The following is a 24,773-nucleotide window of genomic DNA, read 5'->3' on the forward strand; positions in this document are numbered from 1 at the left end:
ATAATATTTACTAGATTTGGGGACTATAGTTTATATATTATTATGGCGATACAACCTTTATATATTGTTCTTAATAAGATTGACATGGACAAGAAGTTGCAAATGGATAACGTCTACCACTTAATTCATGATGTACCATCCAGAGGCATTTACACAAGCCATCAAAGTTTCAACATTATGTCAATAATGCGATATAAAAATAAGTCAGCTAAATGAGAAAAGATATTCATTTAACAACAATGTATTTTTTTTTAATAACAAGAAAACTTGTTGATGCAATTATACCCCAAGTAGTAGAGTCTGATCAAGTTGCTCTAGGTAGATTATTAGTGCAATCATACCCTAAGTGATCGAATTCAACCAAGTTGTTTTAATGTGTTGGGTGTTATGCTAATGTTGTGTTTGCTGATGAAATTTGCAAGTGCACAGATGCAGGATGCTTACCAAGTACTACACGTGTAGTGGATGGAAGAAATACTAGCAATCGGAGAAGTTCAACACAATTTGTAGTGAAAAAGTTCAACAAGTATTGGCAAAACAAAAAGTCCAAGAAGATCAACATAGATGAGAAGTCCATATAAGTCAAAGGTGACAGGGTACTTAGCAGTTAGAAGTCAGGTTGATCGGACACCAGATAAATACCCAAAAGCGAGGCTTCTTAGAAAATAAAGAAGCCACAAAGACAAGGTTTTAAACTTTTAATATAAAGGATCAGCTCAAAATCTAAAAAAGTTTATAATAAGGATTTTTTCATAAACGACGTCTTCAACTGTCTTTAAAATAAATTGGTCCACTTTCTCACTCATTCATACAAAAGTGTAAAATCGTCTCTCTTATCGTTCCTGCAGAAGATGATGTATGTTCATTATAATATGCATCTTCGAACAAAAGAGAAGGAAAAAATAAGAGTGCAATGGTATCTGACATATTTGATATTAGCTTTATCTAAAAATAAGAATGATTTAAAAATATATTTGTGTAACCTTGTTGAGGCTGAGAATCTATGAATGAAGCAGAAGATCCACTATAACCGTCTTAACTCTTTACCCAACAAATTGAAGAAGTGAGAGCTAGGGGAGATGTGTCAGTGAGAAAAAAAGATGATGCAGTTCTTGAGTGAATTTTTCTGGATCTTAATTTAAACACTTTCAAACATCTCAATCTTATACAGGCTAAAGGTCACAACAGAGAATAGAAATTTCCAAATCTATTCTACATAATCTAGCTTACCTGAGAAAAGCTAAATTAATAATTAGTCACAATTCACTTCATGGAGTGATCATGAACTTGTGAGAGTTGATGTGAGTGATCAAATATTGTCAGCTTCTACTATAATTCGCCAAGAAATTTAAAATGATGATAGTGACCTCGACAATAATGCAACTATTGATAAAGGTGATGACATCTAAGATGCACTAAGTGATGTGAAACTTGTGTTCCCTCCACTTCAGCACTTGAGCCTTAAACATGTGGGTGACGTTGCATACAAAAAATGTGACCCAGGATGATCATCATAGCACTAGACCTATTAAAAGTAATATCTACGAACTCAGTAGAGTGGAAAACAAAATAAAGCTTGTGATTACAAAGATATGCCAGAGAACCTAGCTGATTAAGATTCATTGTACTCTCAATTTTCTAATTATAGTTTTATTAAATCATATGGTGATCTAACTTTAAGGATATGTGTGTACATGTTCTATGATTATTTCAGTTATAATTCTAATGGTGTCAATACAACTCCCAAAGGAGAACCGATACATATTGAAATAGAATTTCAATATCATATGACACAAGAGAATTATTTAATTAAATTTTAGAATACCATGGAAGTTGATCTCACAAAGGTGTTATAAGAATTGATGTTCTTATGTAATACACAATACTCCTTTTACACTAGTTATGGATAAACTCTCTAGACACATCTAAGAGTAAATGCTTGAATCTTAGCAGGAGACATTAGAAGTTAAAGATTTTTTATTTAGCATAATATATAGAATTTAAGTTTAGTAGTAATAGACATAGCAAGACAATTGTTAAGATGGGAGATGATGAGTTCCTTGTTATTGAAAATTATAAGTATCTAAGATTGTTTGTACATAAGGATGGAGGGGTTGATTGGGATGTTTTACATAGGATACAATCAAGATAGGTAAAATATAGGAGGGTGTCAAGTGTTCTTTGTAATCATAAGATTCTTCTCAAGCTTAAAAAGGAAGTTTTACAAAATGAGGCTTCAAAACGAGCACACAAGTAGAAGATGAGAGTCGCAGAAATGAGGATGTTTAGGCTCTAAAACAAGCACACGAATAGAAGATGAGAGTCGCAAAAATGAGGATGTTTAGGCTCTAAAACAAGCACACGAATAGAAGATGAGAGTCGCAAAAATGAGGATGTTGAGGAGGATGTGCAAATATACAAGGTTGGGCACGATAAGAAATGAGAATATTAGAGAGAAAGTCAGAGTTGCACCTATTGAAAGAAAACTCTAAAAAAAATATGTTTAAAATGCTATAGATATGTACTTAGGTGACCAATAAATGTCCCAATTAGGCGATGTGAAACCTTAATAAATACATACATTAATCGAGGAAAGAGGAGATTAAAGAAGACTTAGTTAGCAACGATAAAATAAGATAAAATTTATTTAAATATAAATGAGGATATAGTAAGGAATTAAGCCTAATGGCATAAGAGGATTCCCACTTAATAGGATAATGCTTGGTTGTCGTAAGATGGTCGAGATACTTATAACAATTTATAACATCTTGCTCACATAAATATTTTTTTATTGGTATAGCTTATTTTTGGAGGTATAAAACGCATATCATTCCAATCAGGAAAAAAAAAACTCTAGCACAAGTCAAGATTTCAAACTTAGCTAGAAGGTATAAGTAATCTTCTTATATCAATGTACAATTATATTGTATGAGATTTGCCTTATCCAATGTCAACACTATAACAAAGATACAACCACATAAAAGAAGTTATATCAACACTCAGAGGCGAGCCATTGATCAATCACAAATTCAAAGAGTTGCAACTCAATCAATCAAGAGGTAGGGAGGGTGTATCATTCACTCATTATAAGAAGACAAGGCATAAATGGATGGAACACTGATACTCAAAGAATAAGGCAAGGCAGAGAAAAAATTGATCAAGTTAGTTGGAAGAAGCATACAAGGTCGCTCATCACAAGAAGATGAGTAAGTGAAGAGCTAAAACTAGAAGCAATAGGGGATTAACTAATATAAGTTATAAATTTAATTAATAATTATAAATATGTATGTGTGTATCTATATATATATCAATATTGTGATTTTAATTTTATTATTAACAAATTATATTGCAATAACTTCATCAAAATTTAGTTATATTTTATATATTAAGTTATAAAATTTTGATAAGATTTTGAATTTTAATTAAACTTTACAATTACAAAAAATAATTAACTATTATTGATTTATATAGCATAAAATATAATAGGTTATATGATTTTCACTTTGAGTAAAATATTTTAATTTTAAAATTTTGAATTATTAATTTAATATAAATTATCTAAAACTATTATTTATTAATTGTATAATTATAATCTATGGATATTTATATAACCAATAAAATTTAAAATTTACCATAAGATAATTATAATTAATTATTAAATAATTAAAGTTAATTTATACACTTTTAAAATTTTGAAGTTTAATTTATAAGTATAATTTTATTAATATTTACATAATAATAAATTAACTTTAATTGATATTTTTAGCAATCATTTACATATCTATATGCGGAACATTAGTTTAGTCTTATCATTAGGAATGATATTTTTTTATTTAGTTTTTGAAAATCTTAAAACACAAATAAATTTTCAAAAGATAGCAAGTCTAACCCAATTGAAAGAAATCAAAAAGGTTAAATTTATTTAAAATTCAGTTAACATATTTTAGTGCAACAGCTACAATCCTATTTTTAAAAAGTAAATAAGTCAAACAGGACCATGATTAAAGAATAAAAACACATACAAATCCATCTTGATACGCTTGGAACTTGTCAATGCAGGTAACGAATTGACAAGCCATAGAAATCAAAACTGAGAGTTCTAATCGAAGGCCATAATTGAGCATGGCACTAGACTCTAATACTTCCGACAAAGCACACTTCTAATGGAGTATATGTCTAAGCACAAATATTTATATATAAGAATTTAAAGAACCCTTAGAAAAATTTCTGTGTGCCCCATGTATCATTGTTGTGAAGAATATTCTTAGTAAAAAATATCAAAAGATTAATTAGCAAGTCATCATCAATTAAATTCTTTAAGCAAAAAAAAATAAAAAGTTTACCCAAAACTTCAGCAACTTTTCTCTCTCATATCTCTCCTCTGTGCGATACTCCAACTGCAGGAAGATGATGATGAACAATCCAAAAATAAATATTCCTAAATAGAATAGCGTAGATGCAATACACTACAATGAATAGAAATAACCTCCCGGCTTGTCTTCAACTCCACATAGAACCGTTTTCCATCATCAGTCGAATCACAACAATCCATCTCAGCACCCATGATGATTCGGTGTGCACCTAATTTAGTCTTTATTACTGAGCAGAATTCCACATTTGCATCAATACCTTTACCATCAATATCTGTTTCTGTGGAATTCTCAGTTGCAAGGTTCTCAAAAGCATAGCCCCAGTAACATCTGCCATATTGGATAACAATCTCCAAAACCAAGTCAATAGAGAAATTTCTATAAAGAGGAAGACAAAATCCAATATTGAAAAGAAAAGACAAATTATTATTAGTATCCTTTAATATTAGTTCTTATATTCTACATTTTAAAGCCTATGATCAGGTTGCACAACGAGCAAGCATGTCTTTGCTTAACATGTGGCATTTTATTGAGGCAATGTGTGACAAATTCTTGTGTGGACGAGGATTGCACTGAGGAAAAAAGGAAAAGACCAGATATTTACTTGTATTATATGCATAAATAAAAATTAAGTATCGAAGAAGCCACATCCCAGCTTCCACATATATCTAAAGAAACTAAAATTATCTACCTTAATATGCCTACAAGCCTATAACCATCAATATTTTTAGGAAGCTACTTAAAGCTTGTCTAAATGTGGATGTGCGTTCAAATTGTTCAAAACGTTGTGCAAAAAATAAGACGTGTAATCATGAAAATTAAGGTGTAAGTAAAGGAGTAATATCCAAGTTATGTCTATGATGATATTTTTCCTATTTGATGAAGGGCAATTAAACTGAATAAAGAAACTATCTATTTGATAGTATTTTTTTGCTTTTTTAACGATCAATGTGTAATGGCATGTAGAAAGTTATGAGAGAAACTGATTAAAATGCAAGCAATTTAAACAAATCAATTAATTTAACAAATGTAATTCTAAAAAAAGTTGCAATAGTTGCAATTTATAGAGATTTCATGAGGTTCGGCAAAATGATGGTTCTTTACATCTTAAATTTTTTGTAATTGACTATAGATCAAATCAGTCTTGTGCTGAATTAATTTTGCAAATTTACAGTTTGTTGTAGGTTTGAACCAAATCCCAAGCTTTTGTACTAGATGACCATTCTTTGAGATATCCAGTAAGTGGGATCATGTCTTTATAACAGTTTATATTTTTTTTTTATTTTAGTGGAAAGATCTTTTAATAACAGTTTTCCCTTTATAGAGATATGCTGCTTTTACCTATATTACAAGGCTCAGAATCTACTTGAGTAAAGAGTGTAGAAAGTGTCGCTAAACAAGCCACACGCAATGGCACTCCGCCAGCAGAAGGTTGGATTAGGCTGGGACAAAAGTGGCAGGGAGTTCATGGTGCTCCTGAAAGACTGACTTAGGAGGTGAGACCATCAATGGTGATCTTGTTCAAGAGAAAATAATGCTAGCATTGTTCTAGCAACTGTTGTTACCACTATTGCACAAAGACTCTAACCTCAAGAGGCACTGTGACTTGTGGCAGCCAATGAGCACATGATCTTGTCGCATGGAGACTCGGATGTCGAGAAAAGAGGCAATCTATAGTGGTCAATGGGCACCCTAGAGGAGAAGGTGGTAATCAATTGTGGACAATCAGAGTAGGCCGGTGGTTCAAGTTGGAGATTGCATGAACCTGGTAGAGGGACTCTGCAAACCAAGGAGGTCGTGCCTATAAAAATCCAGCAGCTTTAATTTTGTTGGTTGTCAATGACATTCCAAGGTGTCAGCACCATAACAAAGAAGATGATAATAGAATAAGGTGGATTGGCAATTCCTTCGGAGAATGAGGAAACTTGTTCATAGAAGACCGACAAGTGGTCCTCCCTACCAAAGGAAATTGAGGCAAGCGAGGAACGTTTTCTTCTTCTTGTGGTGTTGAAGCATGCTCACTTGATCCTTATGTTGCAACATATGAAGTTTCCTAGTAATCAAAGTTCAACGATGGTGTCAGAATATGCAAGTAGGTGGGTGCAGCGACTATGGAGAGGCACAACAACTAGGAGGCTAGTGGAGCTCACTGATATAGGCGGAAGGAGGTGGCTATCGTAATGAAGAAACTATTTCTATTTGGGAAACAATGAGGTTGTCATTGCAGTGGCAAGATAAGTTATCGACCAGAGATGTTGGTTCTCAAGTAGAAAGCATTTGTGATGGGGTTTTGGTTAGAAGATCAAGGATGAAAATTTGAGTAAGCGGTGGGAAAAGGAGGCGGTGATGGGTAATAGATAAAGGCAAAGGCATGGAAATAGTGGATGGTTGGGCACCAGAGGAGGAATTAAGGATTGGTAGAAATTTAGGCTTAAAATTACAAAGTTGCTCTCTTATCAAATTGAAGGGCACCAAAATTGAATCAAACTCCTAGTGAATTGATAAAAAAAAGGATAGCACATGAGATAAATATCTGACATAGAGAAATAATGACAAGCAAAGAGGATTAAATACATAAGAGAATTAGATCACTTTTATAAACCTCAATCAAATCAAACTAGAAATAGGCTAATTGAAAATTAACAAATAAACCAACTAAAATAATATTATTCTACCATAATAACTACTCTCTTCTCTAAATCTAAATGAACCAAAAATTACTTAGCACCCCAACACTTAAACAATTACCAACTTAAAACAATTCCTTAAAAACGTATTCTCTTAAAGAAAGTCTTAACAAATAACTTCTAAAAAACCTTAAAATTTCTAAAAACGATATTCTTAAGTTGCATTAGTAGTCATCTCTACTAATATATATATTAGCTTACTATGACTTTAGATTCACAACCTTAAGAAAACTCAAATCTATTTACAAATGGGTCCCAAACATCACTAGTTTGTAGAATCACAAGGCTAAACGTATACGCCCATTAGCACTTTCAAATATTGTCCACTTAGAGGAATCTATATTGTGCAATATAAATATGTACTTGCATTGTCATGTTTGACGTTTCATTTCTTGAAAATATGACTAGTTAATTTCTTAAGTCTCCATCTTATAATTATTAGGAGCTAACTTAAATGATCCTACGATACATTAAAGCATGGAGTGAAATGTCATTTCGTGCCGAGCGGCACTATCGTTCCACCGCGCGGGTGAAACCGACACCCCGCACACCCAAGTTTCACGTGGTGTGCATCACATGCGACGGCACACGTCCGTGACAGCACGTGTGACCGCACGCATCCATTATTTGATGAAGCAGGACCCACCACGATCATCTCAATTTCCTAATTGATTGAAAAAATATAGGATATATCTGCGAGGAAGAAGATGAAGATGAAGCTTTTGATCAAGAATTTTGATTTTCTGGATCTCGGTCTAGACGTTCTCAAACATCCCAACCCCAAATCCAACTAAAGTTCATAGATAAAGGCAAAAGCAAAGGCAAATCTCCAGCAATTTTTACTAAAAATAAAGAAAAAGGCAAACCTCCTTTTAGGGAAGGGTCAATTGAGAATTAGATAAAATCCACTCGATGTAATTGATAAGCATGAACATAATGACAATGATGAAACATCATCAACTTCTGACACTGTAGTATGATGAGAAGTTCGAAATGAGAATAGTGATATTGATAGCAGTGCAAATACTCATAGAAGTGATGACAATGATGATGCATCTAGTAGTAAAAATTATGTTCCCCCTACTCTAACACTAGAGCCATTGGACATATGAGACAGATTACACACATGCAGCTCAAGATTATGATCATAGAGCTAGAAGTAGCACTATTCAATATCAACGTCGATATAAGGATGACAAACAAAAGAAAACTCATAATTATCAAGATATATGGAGAGTTTAAGTGAGATTGATTCTGGTCGAAGTTCATCATACTCGCAGCCTTCTTATTATAACTCTGATATCGGAGCTCAGGGGTGTATACTTATCCTTATCCTATGCCTACCCATTTTGATTTCAGTGGTGCCCGTTCAAATCCAACTGAACCAATGATGAATTAAGACACGTTGATGGTCATGGTGGAGAAATTAATATCAATATTGCATGTTATAGGATAATTATTTAATCTGGGCATTGGAAAACTATGGAATTGACCTAAGCTGAATGTTGTAAGAATCAATGTTTCCATCTGATTCACGTCACTCCTTTTGGTATAACTAAGGTAATATATTATAATGTATTAATTTTAATTCAAGTTATTGATAGATTAATTTTCTTTATAGAAAACTATATTTAATTATTTTTTCTAACCATATTAAGTTGTCTAATAATTGAGAATTTATATAAAATCAATATACAACTTATTTTTAAATTATACACAATAAACATATTTATCTAATAATTACTACATATAAATAAAAATACCAAAACTATATCGGACGATACGATACCGAAATCGTATTGTTCCGGTCCGAGACCGAAACCTTGACACGGGTCAAGATTTCAAACCTTGAATTAAGGTACTTCAAGAGAAAACAAGCTTTTAATATTGTGACACCCTTGGATTGTGAGAAACAAAAATGTGAATTAAATGGCCTCTCCCACCAATAGAATATCTACATCAAAATATTGTGTTCTATTGGGAGACAATTTGAAATCTTAGAAAGTCAAAGGAAGAATAAAGTTATGGGCCTAATCATATATTGAGCTTATTTAGCTTAAATAATTGATGACAGAATTAGGCAATGCTCCTATGAGCAAATAAAGTTACATTGTTATAATGAAGTTTTCATACACATTGAATATATATATGTCACTTTCTCAAGGAGAAGGCCTCCAAGTGCCCCATTTGTTAGTTTTAATGATCACTGATCATGTCTTTAAGAGGTCGAATTAAGTAAATTTTGAAAGAAGCTAAGACTCTTTTACAATATGTTTGAACTTAAAGGAATGTTTAGGACTTAATTATAAATATAGTAAACTTAAAAATATAAAGGTAGAGGAGCATACCTTATAGAGGTAACCCTAATAAGTATTACCCACTTTAACAATAATTCTATATTTTAAAAACATAGTTATACCGTGTTACATTAAATTTTTAATTACATTTTTTATCTTAAAACAAAAAAATTATAATTTGAACTTCTGTAAGAGTTTTTGGATTCAATAAATTATTTTTAGATTAATTATAATCCATTTGCATTGAAATGTATTTTCTTTTATGAATTCAAAATTGACTTCAGCTTCTTATATTTACCATAAACTACTTTTTTAATAGGGTAACAACTAGCAAGATTGTAAAGTGACTACTTTTCAATTGTTTTCAATATTTTATTTTTAATAAAGAAGAACAATTTGCTTTTCATAGTCAAATTAAATGAGAACTACTTTGACTTATATTTTGTGTCTCTATATTTTAATTTGCTATATATAAAAATATATAATATATTAATAGTTTGAAATATGGTATAATGTCTAGTGATATGATCAAAACATATCATTCTTTTAAATTACCAAAATTCGATACTACTAGGCATTAGCATGATTTGACATCATACTGTGTTGAGCGATGCAGTCAAAACATATTGTTTAGATAAATTACCTAGCATAGTCAACGTCTCTTTCCTCCGCTTAATTTTCTTCCTTCTTCAACCTTCAATTCATTATCGACACCGTGCATCAAAACATCGACATGATACTAAAACAATATTATTTCAGTCAAAGACTAAAACTCTGACACGATTAGAGGTTTTAAACCTTGGGCACAACTCAATTAATTTATCTTGTCTCATCCTTTAGCATGCTACAACACTACATGTCAAGATGAATTGTTATTAATTTTTTGTAGCTTCTGTTATATAGTTATGTTCCTTTCTTACTTTTCTTTTTCATCTCCTTCATTCTTTCCCTTCAATTCACCACCGATACTATACATCAAAACATCAGCCCAGTACTGAAAGGCTAGCATTTCCTCAAGTAATCCACATAAGCCACTTAAAACAATAAGATAATTATGTTTATCCCTTAACATTTTTCTATATAAACCACTTAATTGTCCATTCTATTCTATTTCAATCTGGCCACTGTGATCAGACCAGGTAGAGATACAATAGATATCCTATAATCATTAAAAAGTGCACACTTTATCACATTTATCGACAAAATCTGTCAGGCACGATGCAACTGAAGGGCATACTGCAGCACAAAAAACTGTTTGAAATCACTATCATATCACTGGTTAAACTATCAATTTTTGTTGCCAAAATTCTTGGCATTTCCTTCTCCATGATATTTGAAAAAAAAAAAGACACTATGACCTTTATGCTTGACCTAAACCCTAGAACTGAATACTTCTTAAAAACCTTGTCCTCATCAATCAGATTCATGACAATTGGTATAATTGTGTGTATCTAGGCATCATATTGTGCCCCAAGAACCTTATAGATTCAGATTGAGTTACTTGCCTGAAAAGTAATAAAATCAGATGACTTCATTCACCTTCCATACTAGTTCTCTTTTCCTTCTTAACCATCCATCACCACCTTGTTCCTTCTCTCCCAAATATTTGTTGGCAACAAAATGAAACATAAATTCTGAAATTGATCATGAAGTATTTTTTTTTTTTGTAAATTTTCTTCATTTCTTGGACAAATAATTTATAATGACCATTGGTATTTACTTTTGCTCCTAATTCAGTCTCTCGAATTCATTCTATGAAAGCACCGCATACACATGCCACTTTCCACCATTATTTGAAGCAATTTAGAGAGGGAGAGGGGGTTATCTGGTGGGTATATAGAGATGCAATTGTTAAACTCAAAGGTCATAGTAACAGAAAAATTGAGGGGCTAGATTTCCTTGAAGTAAATTTGACTGGTAAACTAAAATTTTCCAAGAAGTTAAACAAAATAAACTAATTGCTAAAATGGTTTAAGTACACCAATTAATGAAGCATCAAAGCTTTAAACACCAAGGTAATGGCATAGGACAAAATAACAAAGTAGTAAAATGGAAAAGGTTATATATTATTAGCATGACGATCACAGACAAAATATATTGCTAAGAAATGTATTACCTCCTAGAGTCTTGCCTACTTTCTGGTCTCTCAGGAAGTTTGTGCACATCAAGATACACAACCCCACATCTCTTATGCACGCCCATTTTCCATGGTTCATTTCTTATATATGCTGTAGCAAGGATCTGATTGTAGAAAGAAACAAGGTCTTTAATTGTGTATTAGTATACATAAACAAGAACATGAGCACATGATTAGTGAAATTGATCCAATTTAACAACATAAAAAGACTTTATAAGACAGTAAGAAATTCAGTCACCCATTCTGTGTATGAAAATAAAATTGTCCACAAAAGCATTTGAAAGTACCTTGTTGAGATTGTTTCGATAAGTCTACAAACAATAGAAAAAGAGGAAAATGTAAGAGTTCAGAAGCATATATTTATCCTAACCAAATAAGAAGTGTGTGTGTGCAACCAGGAAAGGTAATTACAAAAGGTACTTGCCACAAAATGAATATTTTGGAGAGGTATGTTTTTGCTTCTTATGCAAGTAAGCAGATCACCAAACCCTTGAGATCCCAAGTCTGAATATACATCAAAACTGTCAGAAAAGTAGCTTAAACCAAAAGAAATATGCAGACATTATGATAGGCCAAACAAAAGCCATCTTGACCAGCGTTACAGTCTTCTCCCCCATTTGCTAATTTATAGAAATTTTCTACACTTCATTTGGATTTATTTTAATTTGATTTAACTAAAGCTTCAAAAAGTTCTAATAGTCTTTAGTTAAATTTAATTAAGTGAACTTATGAAAAACTTGAAATATCCAAGAGGATTGAATAAACCTCCAAGTTGGTGGGAGTCTTGCTAATCAACATATTAACCTGTATGGATTAGTTAGATATTAATATAAATAAGACATTAGGCATGAGAGGAATTACTTGATGTTTGAGAAAGAAGTGAGAGAGGTATGGCAGTGTCAGAGGTGAAGAATGAGAGAAGAGTGAGGGTCTCTATTCTAATAATCAAGAGAGTTTCAAGAAGATTTTCTAGATCATCAGGATATTGTGAAAGCAAGGCTTTAGCATAGGAAGTCTTAACAAAACTCATACTCCCACTGCTATCCCTCTAGATCATTGAGACTTGAACACTAATCTATTTCTCCTCTCTCATTCTCTTTGCCTATCATCAAAATTAGACTCCTCAAAGCTCTTAATCTCTTGATTAAGAATACTCATATATTAACTTTGGAAATATTTTGGCGCGAGTATTAAACTCCACTTTTTCCCTACTCTTCACTTAGTTCTTCCTCTCTTCCTCCCTCAAGTCAGAACTTTTCCCTATTGTTGATGCCTCATAGAGAGAACTTTTCCCTTTGTTGAAACCCTTTGTTCCTCTTTGGAATTTCCTCAAACCACCGCTAGATTTGACTGACACCTCTCCCAAGACAATGAATATTCTTGAAGGGACAGCACAACAACAGAGATCACAATCAACAAATGAAATATATAATCAAATTGAAAGATCATGGTAGACTATGGATTTTCAACAGAAAGGGGCAGGAACCTATTTTCAACAACACCTAGAACTTCACAATATAAGCAATGTAGCCTACATTTAATTCAATAAAAAAGATAAAATATTAAAAAAATGATGGATATAACACTTAACTCATATTAGCATTCTCAAAAAAGCTAATACATTATTTAAACCCTCTTAACATAACTTAATTCAATAAATCAGATAAATATTTTAAAAGAGAGAGAGAGAAAGTGTTGGGTAAAATACAAGAAATAAAAATTGATAAACTATTTCATGTGTTTGCATCCGATGTTATTTTCAGATGCTTATGGTTTTATTAATTGATAAACTGAGAATTATGTTTGTTAATTGGTTTTGTTATTATACTTTCACTATTTTCTGCATAATTTATGTTGTATTACTGCTAAGTGGCCGAGTTCCAATGTTGCTTGAATTTGTGGTTTGGTATTTTCATGAATTTGTGCTGATCGGCTGATCGCTTTCAAAAAAAAAAAACTGTAGACTCATCTAGGAGTGGACTTCTAATAAGTTGCTAATTAGTAATTGGATTCTTTAAAACCTGCAAAATTGCCCGTTTTTATATGAAGCAATTTGTAGTGGAAATCATGGTATTAAAAAGTGGCCAGAGGCCCAGAGCCTTTGAGATAGAGGATCAAACTGGCTTCAACAAGTCAAACAAGGCAACCTATGCGACCTCATATGCAATTTATGCTGGACACAGATCATTCAAAAAAGTGAAAATATGTTGCATTTGAACCAGGCTAGGTTGTACCAAATCAAATAAACCCCTAATGATAATTTGCTTTGATGCCTTCTCAAATTAATAGAGCTTTCATGGTGTTTTCCCTTCACTGAGATTTAGTTTATGGGACTGTGAGATACTTTTATAAGTTAAGTTGTATGTGTGAATTTATATGTATTAATAAACATTTTTTTTTGCTTGTGTCCAATTAAATGCATGTCATATAGAAGATACCTTTATTAGTATTCTTTGTTATATTATGGACCATATGGTCACACGCATGGCATATGTGCTATGCAGTGAACTCAACGCATATAATATGCTATGCTTTGTTAGATATCAAATTTTTCACATTTAAATTTGTGCATCTTTAATTAAATTTTTATACAAATAATAATAATAAACCCAGCCAACAAATTAGGTTTAGAGTCAAGTTGAAGTCAAATTAGGCGTGGATGGAACTCTTCGTTGACATAGTGATTAGGATCATGTGGATTAAAATGCAAAAACAATATGGATTTATTTTAAGTAATTTAGTACCAAATGAAATTTATAAAGCTGGGATAATCTACCATAGTCATGTTGACACAAATTAGTAGAATTTTTTAGTTGAAAATTATGTGAACCCCATACTCTCCCTCCCCATGTGATTCCTTCTCCATACACTGCCACTCATCCAACCTTCTCTTCTCTCTCCCTCTTGCATTGTCACCATTTGCACCGCCTTCACCATGCATGTTTGCTGTCAGCTACTCTCTCCTCCTACAACACCTCACTTTTTCTTTCTTTCCCTATTTTTCTCTCTCTCTCTCACTCTGCTTGCCAACATCGTGCAAGCATCGTTGGCCCTAGCAATCATCTCCCCAGCCTCTCTTTCCTTTCTTTTGTTCTATTATGGCATTGCACCAGAGGCCAAGAGAGACGAATGTTAATCGTCAACCCCTCCTTAGTTAGCAACTCTCTCACTCCTATCACTCTTTCTTGTGGTTTCCCTTTCCTTGTTTTGTGTCATAGTGCCACACCGATTGACATCAGGATCACTGGCACCACAACCTGGAGTTAGGGCAAACCATGAGCCACTTTCTTTTTTTTCACCTCTTTCTCTCTTCTTTCTTGTGCTCTTGAGCAAATTCGGCCATGTCATTTGTTGTCTTGCGTCTAAAGGCATCATCACAACTCATCCTCGCCTAGCATACAAATTTTCAACAAGTCAAAGTTGAGAATTCAGTAAGTATTTCCTTGCAGTGTTGTTAAATGATTGTCTATCTCGAACTAATCATGACTTCTTATTTAAGTTCAAGTGGCTTGAGTGTTTTGTATGACTACAACACCTATTCTATTTCATAATTGAGAAAATTTGAGAATAATAGTTTGGTCATATTATATTTCTATTTTATGTTGGTTTATTCAGATTAAGATAAAAGATTAATAGTTGTTTGTTAGTAGTGGAGTTGAATTCTTCAAGTCGTATTAGAGTAGTTGGATTAAGATAGAATCCATTAAGCTAGTTTAATTAATTCTTAGATTATTTTGTATTATTATCATATTTAGTTCTTTTAAGCTTTCTTCCAAATTGTTTTTGTTTGTATTTATAGATGCCCATTCGGGAGCACATTGACTAGCAGATTGTTAGATCCCCTACTTGGTATATATTTAAGAAGGGTAAACCTTAAATTGGGTCAAGATTGGATCCATTGACCTTAAGTTTTAATTAATTCTTAGATTTTATATTATTATCTATTGTGTTCATCTTAAGCTTTTCTAAATTGTTTCTATTTGTATTTATAGATGCTCATTCATGAACACATTGTCATGCATGTCCTTAGATCCCTACTTTAATGTAACAAAAAAAGGATTGTTTTCGAAAGATAAAATATTTATCCTCTAATTTCTCTTTGATTGATAAAGTTATTCTCCGTGACGGTCAGCACCGGCGGAATTTATTATTCTGCCTACCGACCAACATCGAAACCATTCAAAACCAAGCTTAGAGCCGCGAGCGACAACGGCCTAGTGGATGCTTCATGGCGAGGCAAGACCACCACAAGAGGTCACAACGAAAAAGAAGACGTTTCCGCAACCTTATTGGTATCAGAGCGAAGTTAACCTTAATGGCTGAGTAAACACTTCTCAGGGTATTCACAGGAGAGAGGTTTTTGGGTAAAGTAGAAGTTTCTTTATGTTCTATTTCCTTAAGCAATAACAGACATCTTTTAGTTAAAATTTGGGCTAGCAAATTGCAACTGTTGATCAGTTATAGCGAAGCCCAAGGGCATGTCTAGCGAATTGCAACTGTTGATCAGTTATAGCGAAAACATGTACTAATATAGTGTCTTAATAACCAAGCCCCGTAAACCTTCGACTGAAAAATTTGTGGTAATAAAGCGACAAGGGAACGACGGGTGGATTGCAAAAGGACAGGTCATAACTTGGTAACAAGGCAAGGGATGTCATCTGTAAATCCAAGGGCACACCTGTATGAGCAAGAAAACCTCTAGAACCCCCTAAGCCGTAAGCCGCAGCTTTTAAAGAAGATGGTAACTAGGGTGAAGTTGTGATTGTGTCTATGTCTAGACGCTGGGAAGAAAGCATTCAGGAATGGTATACTAAATCCCACACCTCGAACCTAGAATACCTTGATTTAGCAAAAACAGAGAAACAGCCTACCAAAAGAGAGATAGCTCACAATATCTTAGTCATCTACGACCGAGTTTGCCTTTCCTGTAGAATACATCTCAAAAACTTTAAACAAATACAGGAACAGCTAGAAGAATTAAAAGCTGAAAACCGAAACCTTAGTAAAGCATTAAAGAACCTTACTAAGGAAGTCTTAGAGAATAAACCTTTGACGAACAAACAGATAGAAGACCTCATTATAAAAATAACAAAACAGCCTAAATTGATTGAACAACAGGCCATACAGTTATCAGAAGAATTAAAAAGAAAAGTAGATAAGGTGGAAATCCTACTACACAAAGTTGAAAATTGGGTCTCTTCATGAGCTACATCAATACTAAGGCCACAAGCTCTTACAAAGAAGCACTCCAGGCTACAGAAGAAATTGAAGCTCCAGCAATTGGTTTTTGCAGACCAGCTGATTACAAAGGAGGTATTAGTAGCAATACTGCTATTATTAAACAAGCTAATACGCAGATCCAGCTCCTCGTAACTATTCTAGAGAAGCTTGAATCCCTGGAAGATAGGATCAAAAGGCTTGAAGAAAAAGCTCCGCAGCAACAAATCCTCCCCGAAGCAGTGATTCAAAGTATAACTGACAAAGTTAAAACTTTATCCATTCAGGAGAAGCCCAAGGAAGCAAAAGGAACACTGAGAGTGTTCACTGATCCCTTCCAGACCCTTAAAGAAGAACAAGCCAAGACGAAGAAGTAATGGCTCAACAGACTCAAAACCCCCCAGTCACAACTATAACAAGAACAGAAGGGGCACCTTTATTTGAAGACCAAGTATGGGAGTACCGACAAAATCAAAGACGACGGTACAACGCACAAAGAGCAATACAAAGGGTTACGAGAAGGATCGTAGGAGGAGCTTATAATAACTCCTTAGAACAACAGCTTGATCCTCAAATTCAGCTAAGACTCTCTATGCAAGAGAGAGCCTCCATAGTTCCAGCTGAGGTTCTATATCACTCTCGGAGAGACGATGTACACCATAGAGTGTATATCCACAGATCCGAAGAAGCTATGCTGGTCACAAGTAACCAGATAGATCGGGCTTTTATACAACCTGAAAGTTTCACCCAACTTCAAAGAAGTGGCATGCGATTTCTTCATATGGGTGTAATACAAGTAAGAGTCCAGATTCTACATCGGCAAGAAGGAACTCTGGCTTTAGTTGTCTTTAGGGACAACCGATGGCAAGGAGATCAAGCCATCTTTGCCACAATGGAAATTGACTTAACTCATGGAAGTCAATTAATATATGTTATCCCTGATACGATGCTTACAATTTCTGATTTCTACAGAAATATACAAGTATCAATTCTTACAAGGGGATACGAGAACTGGAGGAATGGCGAAGCAAACCTATTAGTCACCAGAGGACTGGTAGGTCGTTTATCTAATACACCTAATGTCGGCTTTGCTTATGAAGTCTAGAATGTGGTGGATTATTTGGCAAGTCATGGAGTAAGAGCATAGTTGTCAAAAGCGCGAAGCGCAAAAAAGCGCTCAAGGGTCTTGGGGCTTAAAGCGCAAAGCGCAAGGCGAAGCGCGGGCTTTACGGAAAAGAACATAATAAACAAAAGGGCTATTATATCTATTAAAAAAACTTTCAAAATGTCTTTGAAAATCCAAATAACCATAAACAAAATATTCTTTGATGAAGTTGCAGATTACTGAAAATTAAAAGTCTTTGAAAATATGATACATGAAATATCAAATATCAAAATAATCATCTTCTTCATCTTCATTGTCCAAATCTATGTCATCAGCTCCATCGCTTGATTTGTATCCATCAGTATCTTCTTCTTCAGTTTCATTATCAAGATTAATTTCTTCTTCATTTACAAGACTAGTTTGAGCTGAAGACTGCTTTCTTTTTGCTAATGCAGATGATGATGTCCCTTTTGAAGAAGAAGACGCATTTCGAGATCGAAAGCCATATGCACTTTCACCAACCCCAGATGCTTGTGCTACATCACTCCAACGCAAATCTTCACCTTCAAAGACAAAATCATTATCATCGTCTTTATCACTGTCATCCAATTTTCCCAACAACCATTCATTACTATCATCTATCTCTGACAAAGTAATAGGATCAATCTTATCTCGCATGTCGTATCTTCTCCTCAAAGCTCTATTGTACTTGATATATACCAAATCATTCAACCGTTGTTGAGACAACCTATTTCTTTTCTTAGAATGTATCTACAAAAAAATTAAAAAGTAAAAGGTTAAGTTCATAATATAAATTTTAATATGTATTAAAAAAAATTCAACTTACATGTTCAAAAATACTCCAATTACGTTCACAGCCTGAAGAAGAGCACGTGAGGTTTAAAATCTTCATTGCAAATGTTTTTAATTCAGGCGTTGATGCACCATAAGAAGACCACCAATCAGCTTGAAAAACAAAAACATATAAATTATAAGATTAATTTTATTACCATCCAATATTGATATTGATTATTGCACGATATATTATTTATAAATTTACCTGGCGATTTTAAAGTCCTTTGTCGGATAGCCATTGGCAAACCAAAAAGTCCTTCTGCTTTCTTGTATTTTTCCAATTGATTCGTGATCTTATCTTGTAAATCCTCACCTCTCACCAATCTAGATATGCACTTGTACAAACCCTCCATCACTTCTGTATCATTTTCTATGTCAGGGTTTGAGTAAAAACACTCTGGATTCAAGAAATATCCGGCTGCGTGCAAAGGTCGATGGAGTCGAATGTTCCATCTTTTGTCAATGAATTCAAAAATGCTACGATACTTCTCTTTTTTATTGTTAAATGACGCAGCGATAGCTTGTTTGCCCTGTCCATTGACTCATAAATATAACCCATGGGAGACCTTTTTTCACTGTTTATCAGTCGTAATATTTTTACCAATGGACCACCAACCTTTAATGCAAAAATCATATTTTTTCAAAAAGAAGACATCAATATCACTTCTGCTACACGTTTTCCTGTAGCCTCCTTAGAAAATCAACTATTTGCCCACTTTTCAGATGTAAACATCTTTCTCAGATTTGCTTGTTGTACATGAAATCGCTTTAAAGTCAAAAAAGCGGTTGCGAAACGTGTATTTACGGTTCTTACCATGTCTCTATGTCCAGTAAACTCTCTCATTATGCTCAATACTTATGGTGTATTGTAAATATAAACATTAACCATCAACGCTCGTTCATGCAATTTTCTGAGATGAGAAATTTTGAATATATCCTCAAGCAACAAATCTAAACAATGAGCTGCACAGGGAGTCCAGTAAAAGTGTGGAAATCGGTTTTCCAAAAGACGACCTAAAAAAAATATTTAATCAAAAAAATTAAAAATATAATTCAATTATTAATTGGAAGTAACATCTAACAAAAATTTAAAATATTACCTGCACTGACATTGCAGCTTGCATTATCTGTTACAATCTGAACCATATTTTTTTCTCCAATGTGATAAACAAATTTAGAAAGTAACTCAAATATTTTGTCCGCTGTGTGAGAATAGTCTGAAGCATCAACTAATTCGACAAATACACTTCCTTTGGGACCATTCACCAAAAAATTTAGAGTCGTACCCTTTTTATCTGTCCATCCGTCTGCCATGATTGTGCACCCAAAGTTGCATGATCTTCTTCATGGGATTTGAGAAGTGAGTTCGTATTTGCCAACTCCTTCAAATACTTAACCCTCACTTCATGATATGATAGAGGTTTCATCCCCGATCCAAATTGTGCAATAGCTTCAATACAAGGCTTAAAAGAATCATATTTAACAGCATTGAAAGGAATTCCAACATCATACATCCATCTCGTAAATTTTTCAACTACAATATCTCTTAACTTCTTTTTATTTTCATCAAATTATCCTTTACTTTTTGCATGTCTTTGTTTGACAATTTCATTAACATCTTTCATAAAATAAAGATTAATAGGTCTAGTTTGTTTACACTTTTTACCTTGGGTCGTAGGATGGTTGCTTGAATCGAATATTGGTCGTTTTCCTTTCACTTTAGTTTGATGATCATCTTCTTCATGTTCTTCCAAATCTTTAACTGATTAACATCATTAGAATGAGGAATTTCATCTATTTGGTTCTTCAAATTATTCTTTTTTGCATAAACTCTCTAATTTCTTCTTTAACATGCTCAGGACATTTCGGACAAACTTTCACATTTCTATTGCCCCCAACTAAATGTAACTTGTGTTGATAAATTCCACCATTTGTTATTTTACCACAAAAATACAACTGACAACATTTGGATTTTTAGGATCCGAACGTATTGCATAATTTCAAGAAATATCTTTTCGAGTGGATGGAATTGTTATATTTGACATAGTTAATTTAAGAATCAAGAGTCAAGAGCATTGTAATCAGTAATAAATAATCAATATGCAACAATATATAAAACAGTAAAAAAAATATCAAAATATAAATATGATTTATATGAATTAATTAGAATTTTTAATTTTAAATATATTTTTATATATTTAAATCTGATTTATATGTCTTAATAAAATTTATTAGATTTTTTATTTTACATATATTTTTTATATATTTAAATGATTAAATCTGATGTATATGTGCTAATAATATTTATTAGATTTTTATTTTTTATATATATTTTATATATTTAAATATGATTTATATGTATTAATTGAATTTATTAGATTTTTTATTTTAAATATATTTTTTATATGTTTAAATAATTAAATCTGATTTATAATTAATAAAGTTTATTAGATTTTTTAAAAAAATATTAAGGTTAAATTTTAAATAATTAAATCTAGTTTAAAATTAATAAGATTATTAGATTTTTAAAATATTTTTGATACATTTAATTAAAATTTAAATAATTAAATCTGATTTAGAAATTAGAATTAATAATATTTATTAGATTTTTGTTTATTTTAAATAATTTTTATATATTTAAATGTGATTTATATAAATTAATGCAATTTATTAAATTTTTTAAAATTTTAATTTATTTTTTATATCTTTAAATTAAATTTATATGAATTAAAAAACTTTATCAATTTTTTTATATTTTTTTTCGTGTATTTATTTAAATTTGATTTAATAAAATCAAACTTTTTCTCCTCCATTGTTTCACGCGAGTTCGACCACGGCGATGCCCGCGACACCGCCAGAGCCGTCGCCGAAGGCCACCGACGTCGCCGGAGGCGTCGCGGGAAGCCTCCGGCGGCGTCGCAGGAAGCCTCCGGCGTCGGAGAACTCCCGCGACGCCGCTGGAGGCGTCGGGTCCCTCTCGCTACGCCGCTGGATGCGTCGGGGCACTCCCGCGACGCCTCCGACGCCGCCGAAGGCATCCCGCGACGCCGCCGGAGGCGATCGCAGAATGGCCAGGATGCTTCAAACTGAATTTAAGTAACAGAAATTGAAAACTTACCTGCAGGCGACGCGTGAAGAAGCAGCAGCACACGTGAAGAAGCAGCCACGGCAAATCTGTCTAGTTGCAGCAGCGGCGGACGCAACGAACAGCCGCGGGAGACGAAGAGACAGGTTTAAAGAGATTAATTAGGGCTTTAAATAAAATGTAAAACAAAAAAGGAAACTTTTAGGGTCGCGCAGAAGAGCTGCGCTTCGCTCGCTTCTGCGCGAAGCGCAGCGACGCGCGCACTTCTTAAACCTGCTGCGCTTCCACGTTCTCGGAAGCGCAAGGGCTGCGCCTCGCTTCGCTTTGCGCTTAAGCAAGCGAAGCGAGCGCTTTTGACAACTATGAGTAAGAGCTCTTCCTGGAAGAAGCTACAACACCAGGGATGTCCTTGGACATAACTGGGTTATAAGGCAATCAACGGTAAATATACCCATGCAGCCAACAGAAGTCAATACAAGAAATATGCTTGATGGAAGTATTTCTCTACAATTTAACAACTATCAAGCCGCAACTTCAGCAGCCCCACCAAAATTCAACTCCAGAGACGAAGAAATTCAGTCAGATGAGGAAGAGATTCAAGGCCATATTATTGCAGTACTTGTGGAAGAACAAAGACTAGAGGAAGAATTGCTAGTCAAAAGAATATCTTCACTAGCACAGCTCCCTATCAGAAGAACACCAGGAGCGGCAGGGTATGATATCTCTATTACACATGCACAAGATATACCTGCTAAAGGACGGTCTTTATTATCAACTGGTATTTGCATACAAATCCCTCAAAACACCTACGCCAGAATTGCCCCTAGATCAAGTGCCGCGTTACAAGGCATTATTATCATGGGAGGAGTTATCGATTCAGACTACCGAGGCGAGGTAAAAATTATGGCTTTTAATACAACAAATAATGACATATTTCTGAACAAGCAGGAATGCATTGCTCAACTCATAATAGAGCATATTGCCACACCAAATGTAAGGGAGGTAGAAGTCCTCAATTCTACCCCAAGAGGTGTTTCAGGTTTCGGCTCAACAACTACAAGGCATGGTTGCTCCCTCATAAAGGCGGATCCAGAATGCACTGGGTGTCATTATTGTTGTAGTGATGAAGAATATGCTGCGGAATATCCTGAATATATCGCTGCACGACCTCAACCTGAGGAGCTACTGGCTAGTCAGAAACTAAAGGGAAAAGAGGTTATGAAAATCAAACCTTTTCCTAATGAAAAATTATTAGCTATGCAGAAAAAGGCCAGGCAGTATGCGATGGAACAATACAAGTTCTATGAAGAAGAAGCATACCTTAATCTGCTGGATGAAGCACCATCCCTACAACGTAGCTTCACAATAGCAACCAGGCAGCTACGGAATTCTAGGGAATATCGGAGGCAGTTACAAGCAGAATTAGACTCTCTGCCTTTACCCTCATCCTCACAAGAATCGTCATCCAACCCTACACAGTTCTTGTGTATGTTTACAACTAATGATACTGATAATGATGACTACCTTGGTTATTTGCAGTATCTAGCCTTACAGGATGCACCTAAGTATCCCACTTCTGAAGACGAATTTGTTAATCCGTTCGCGGAAGATGGTGGGAAAGAGATAATTGCAACTGCAACTGCAAAGGCAACATCCGGTGCAACCGGTATCTCGGAAGAATGGATTTCAGATTATCCGAAGTTACAGCAGTTACAAGAGCAAATTTATTCTCAAGAGACCTCCTCTTACAGGCCACCTGCTGATAATACCATGAACCCTGTCGGTTATCCTCCCAATAGAACTCTTAAGGAAGAACCAGTAAGTATGGCTACCCCTTTAACAAAAGGAAATTTCAAGAGAAAAGAGAATTCAGAATGGTGGAATCTACCAACAGCTCAACAACAGACAAGAGCTATTCTTACACTTCCTACCCAGTTGCATCTAATAGAAGATGTATTTCTCAGATGGGAAGCAATCACCAAAAATGTGGTGGCACTACAAAACTTTACTGATACGCTGGACAAAGCTGAGTATATTGAAAATCTGCTCGGTGAAACAGAAAGGCTAACTTGGATTCAATGGCGTATGGCCTACCCTAATGAATACCAAGAACTAGTCAATGCCAGTGATGGAAGAAATGGGACCCAGAATATTATTTCTCAAATACGAAGGGTATTCTTATTAGAAGATCCATTTCAAGGATCAACTGATATGCAAGATAGGGCTTACAGAGATCTTGAAAGACTTACATGCCCTCAGGTAAAAGATATAATTCCATTTCTAAACGATTATATGAATCTTGCTGCAAAAACAGGAAGACTCTTTACCGGGCCAGAATTATCGGAGAAATTTTGGCTAAAGCTTCCTGGAGAATTGGGGCGCAGAATAAAAGCAGCCTTTGAAGACAAATATCAAGGAAATACCACAGGAGTACATCCCAGGGTGATCTTTACTTATAAATACCTTGAAGAAGAGTGCAAGAAGGCAGCCTTCAGTAGGTCTCTCAAGGACCTATCATTCTGCAGTCAAATGCCTATTCCTGGATATTATAAGGATCCAAAGAAGAAATATGGACTCAGAAGGTCTACTACATACAAAGGCAAGCCCCACCAGACCCATGCGCGAGTAGAAAAGAAGAAACACTTACTCCGCAACAAGAAATGCAAATGCTTCCTATGTGGTGAGGAAGGTCACTTTGCACGAGACTGCCCCAGAGAATACAAAAATACAAAAAGGGTAGCTCTATTTGAAGGACTTGAGATACCTGATGATTATGAAATCCTATCAGTACAAGAAGGAGATGAGCAATCAGATGCTATCTTCAGCATATCAGAAGGAGAAAACCATCAGGTGAACACCATCCTTAACCAAGAGTTCTTATTTGTTTTTATCGAACGTACAAACTCCTATATGATAGGAAAATCAGAAGGATGGCAACCTATGGTTAGAATTTCCAAGTTGCAACATGACTGCAACCACTTATGGGAAATTAATGGAAAAATATCACCCCTACACCAGAA

The 24,773-nt window shown here is 34.2% G+C and overlaps 2 protein-coding genes across 3 annotated transcripts in view; both read right to left on the bottom strand.

The window, feature by feature from the left end:
• The window catches only part of LOC121969805 (NAD-capped RNA hydrolase DXO1-like), a 76,385-nt gene that overhangs the window by 37,242 nt on the left and 14,370 nt on the right, over positions 1–24,773 (bottom strand). For both annotated transcript variants that reach the window (XM_042520062.1, XM_042520061.1), the window contains exons 5-9: positions 11,916–11,995; positions 11,779–11,802; positions 11,471–11,595; positions 4,487–4,700; positions 4,344–4,397 (exon numbers count right to left, since the gene is read on the bottom strand). In XM_042520062.1, coding sequence (XP_042375996.1) covers positions 4,344–4,397; positions 4,487–4,700; positions 11,471–11,595; positions 11,779–11,802; positions 11,916–11,995 — 497 coding nt within the window. The remainder of the gene's footprint in view (positions 1–4,343; positions 4,398–4,486; positions 4,701–11,470; positions 11,596–11,778; positions 11,803–11,915; positions 11,996–24,773) is intronic.
• Positions 17,734–19,123, bottom strand: LOC121969807. The gene is made up of 3 exons (XM_042520063.1): positions 18,874–19,123; positions 18,661–18,779; positions 17,734–18,584 (listed from the first exon to the last, which is right to left on the bottom strand). Exons 1-3 carry the CDS (start codon positions 19,019–19,021, stop codon positions 18,093–18,095), a joined length of 759 nt encoding a protein of 252 aa, XP_042375997.1. The 5' UTR covers positions 19,022–19,123; the 3' UTR covers positions 17,734–18,092.

Source organism: Zingiber officinale, chromosome 4A (assembly GCF_018446385.1).
Source record: "Zingiber officinale cultivar Zhangliang chromosome 4A, Zo_v1.1, whole genome shotgun sequence".
In the NCBI taxonomy this organism is placed as follows: Eukaryota; Viridiplantae; Streptophyta; class Magnoliopsida; order Zingiberales; family Zingiberaceae; genus Zingiber; species Zingiber officinale.

Excerpts from the sequence above, each read along its gene's own strand:
- LOC121969807 (XM_042520063.1), bottom strand. The coding sequence starts at position 19,021 with ATGGAGGGTTTGTACAAGTGCATATCTAGATTGGTGAGAGGTGAGGAT. Across the intron at positions 18,780-18,873 it reads AAGGACTTTAAAATCGCCAG|CTGATTGGTGGTCTTCTTAT; the intron begins GTAAATTTATAA and ends TTGTTTTTCAAG. Across the intron at positions 18,585-18,660 it reads ATTGGAGTATTTTTGAACAT|ATACATTCTAAGAAAAGAAA; the intron begins GTAAGTTGAATT and ends ATTTTTTTGTAG.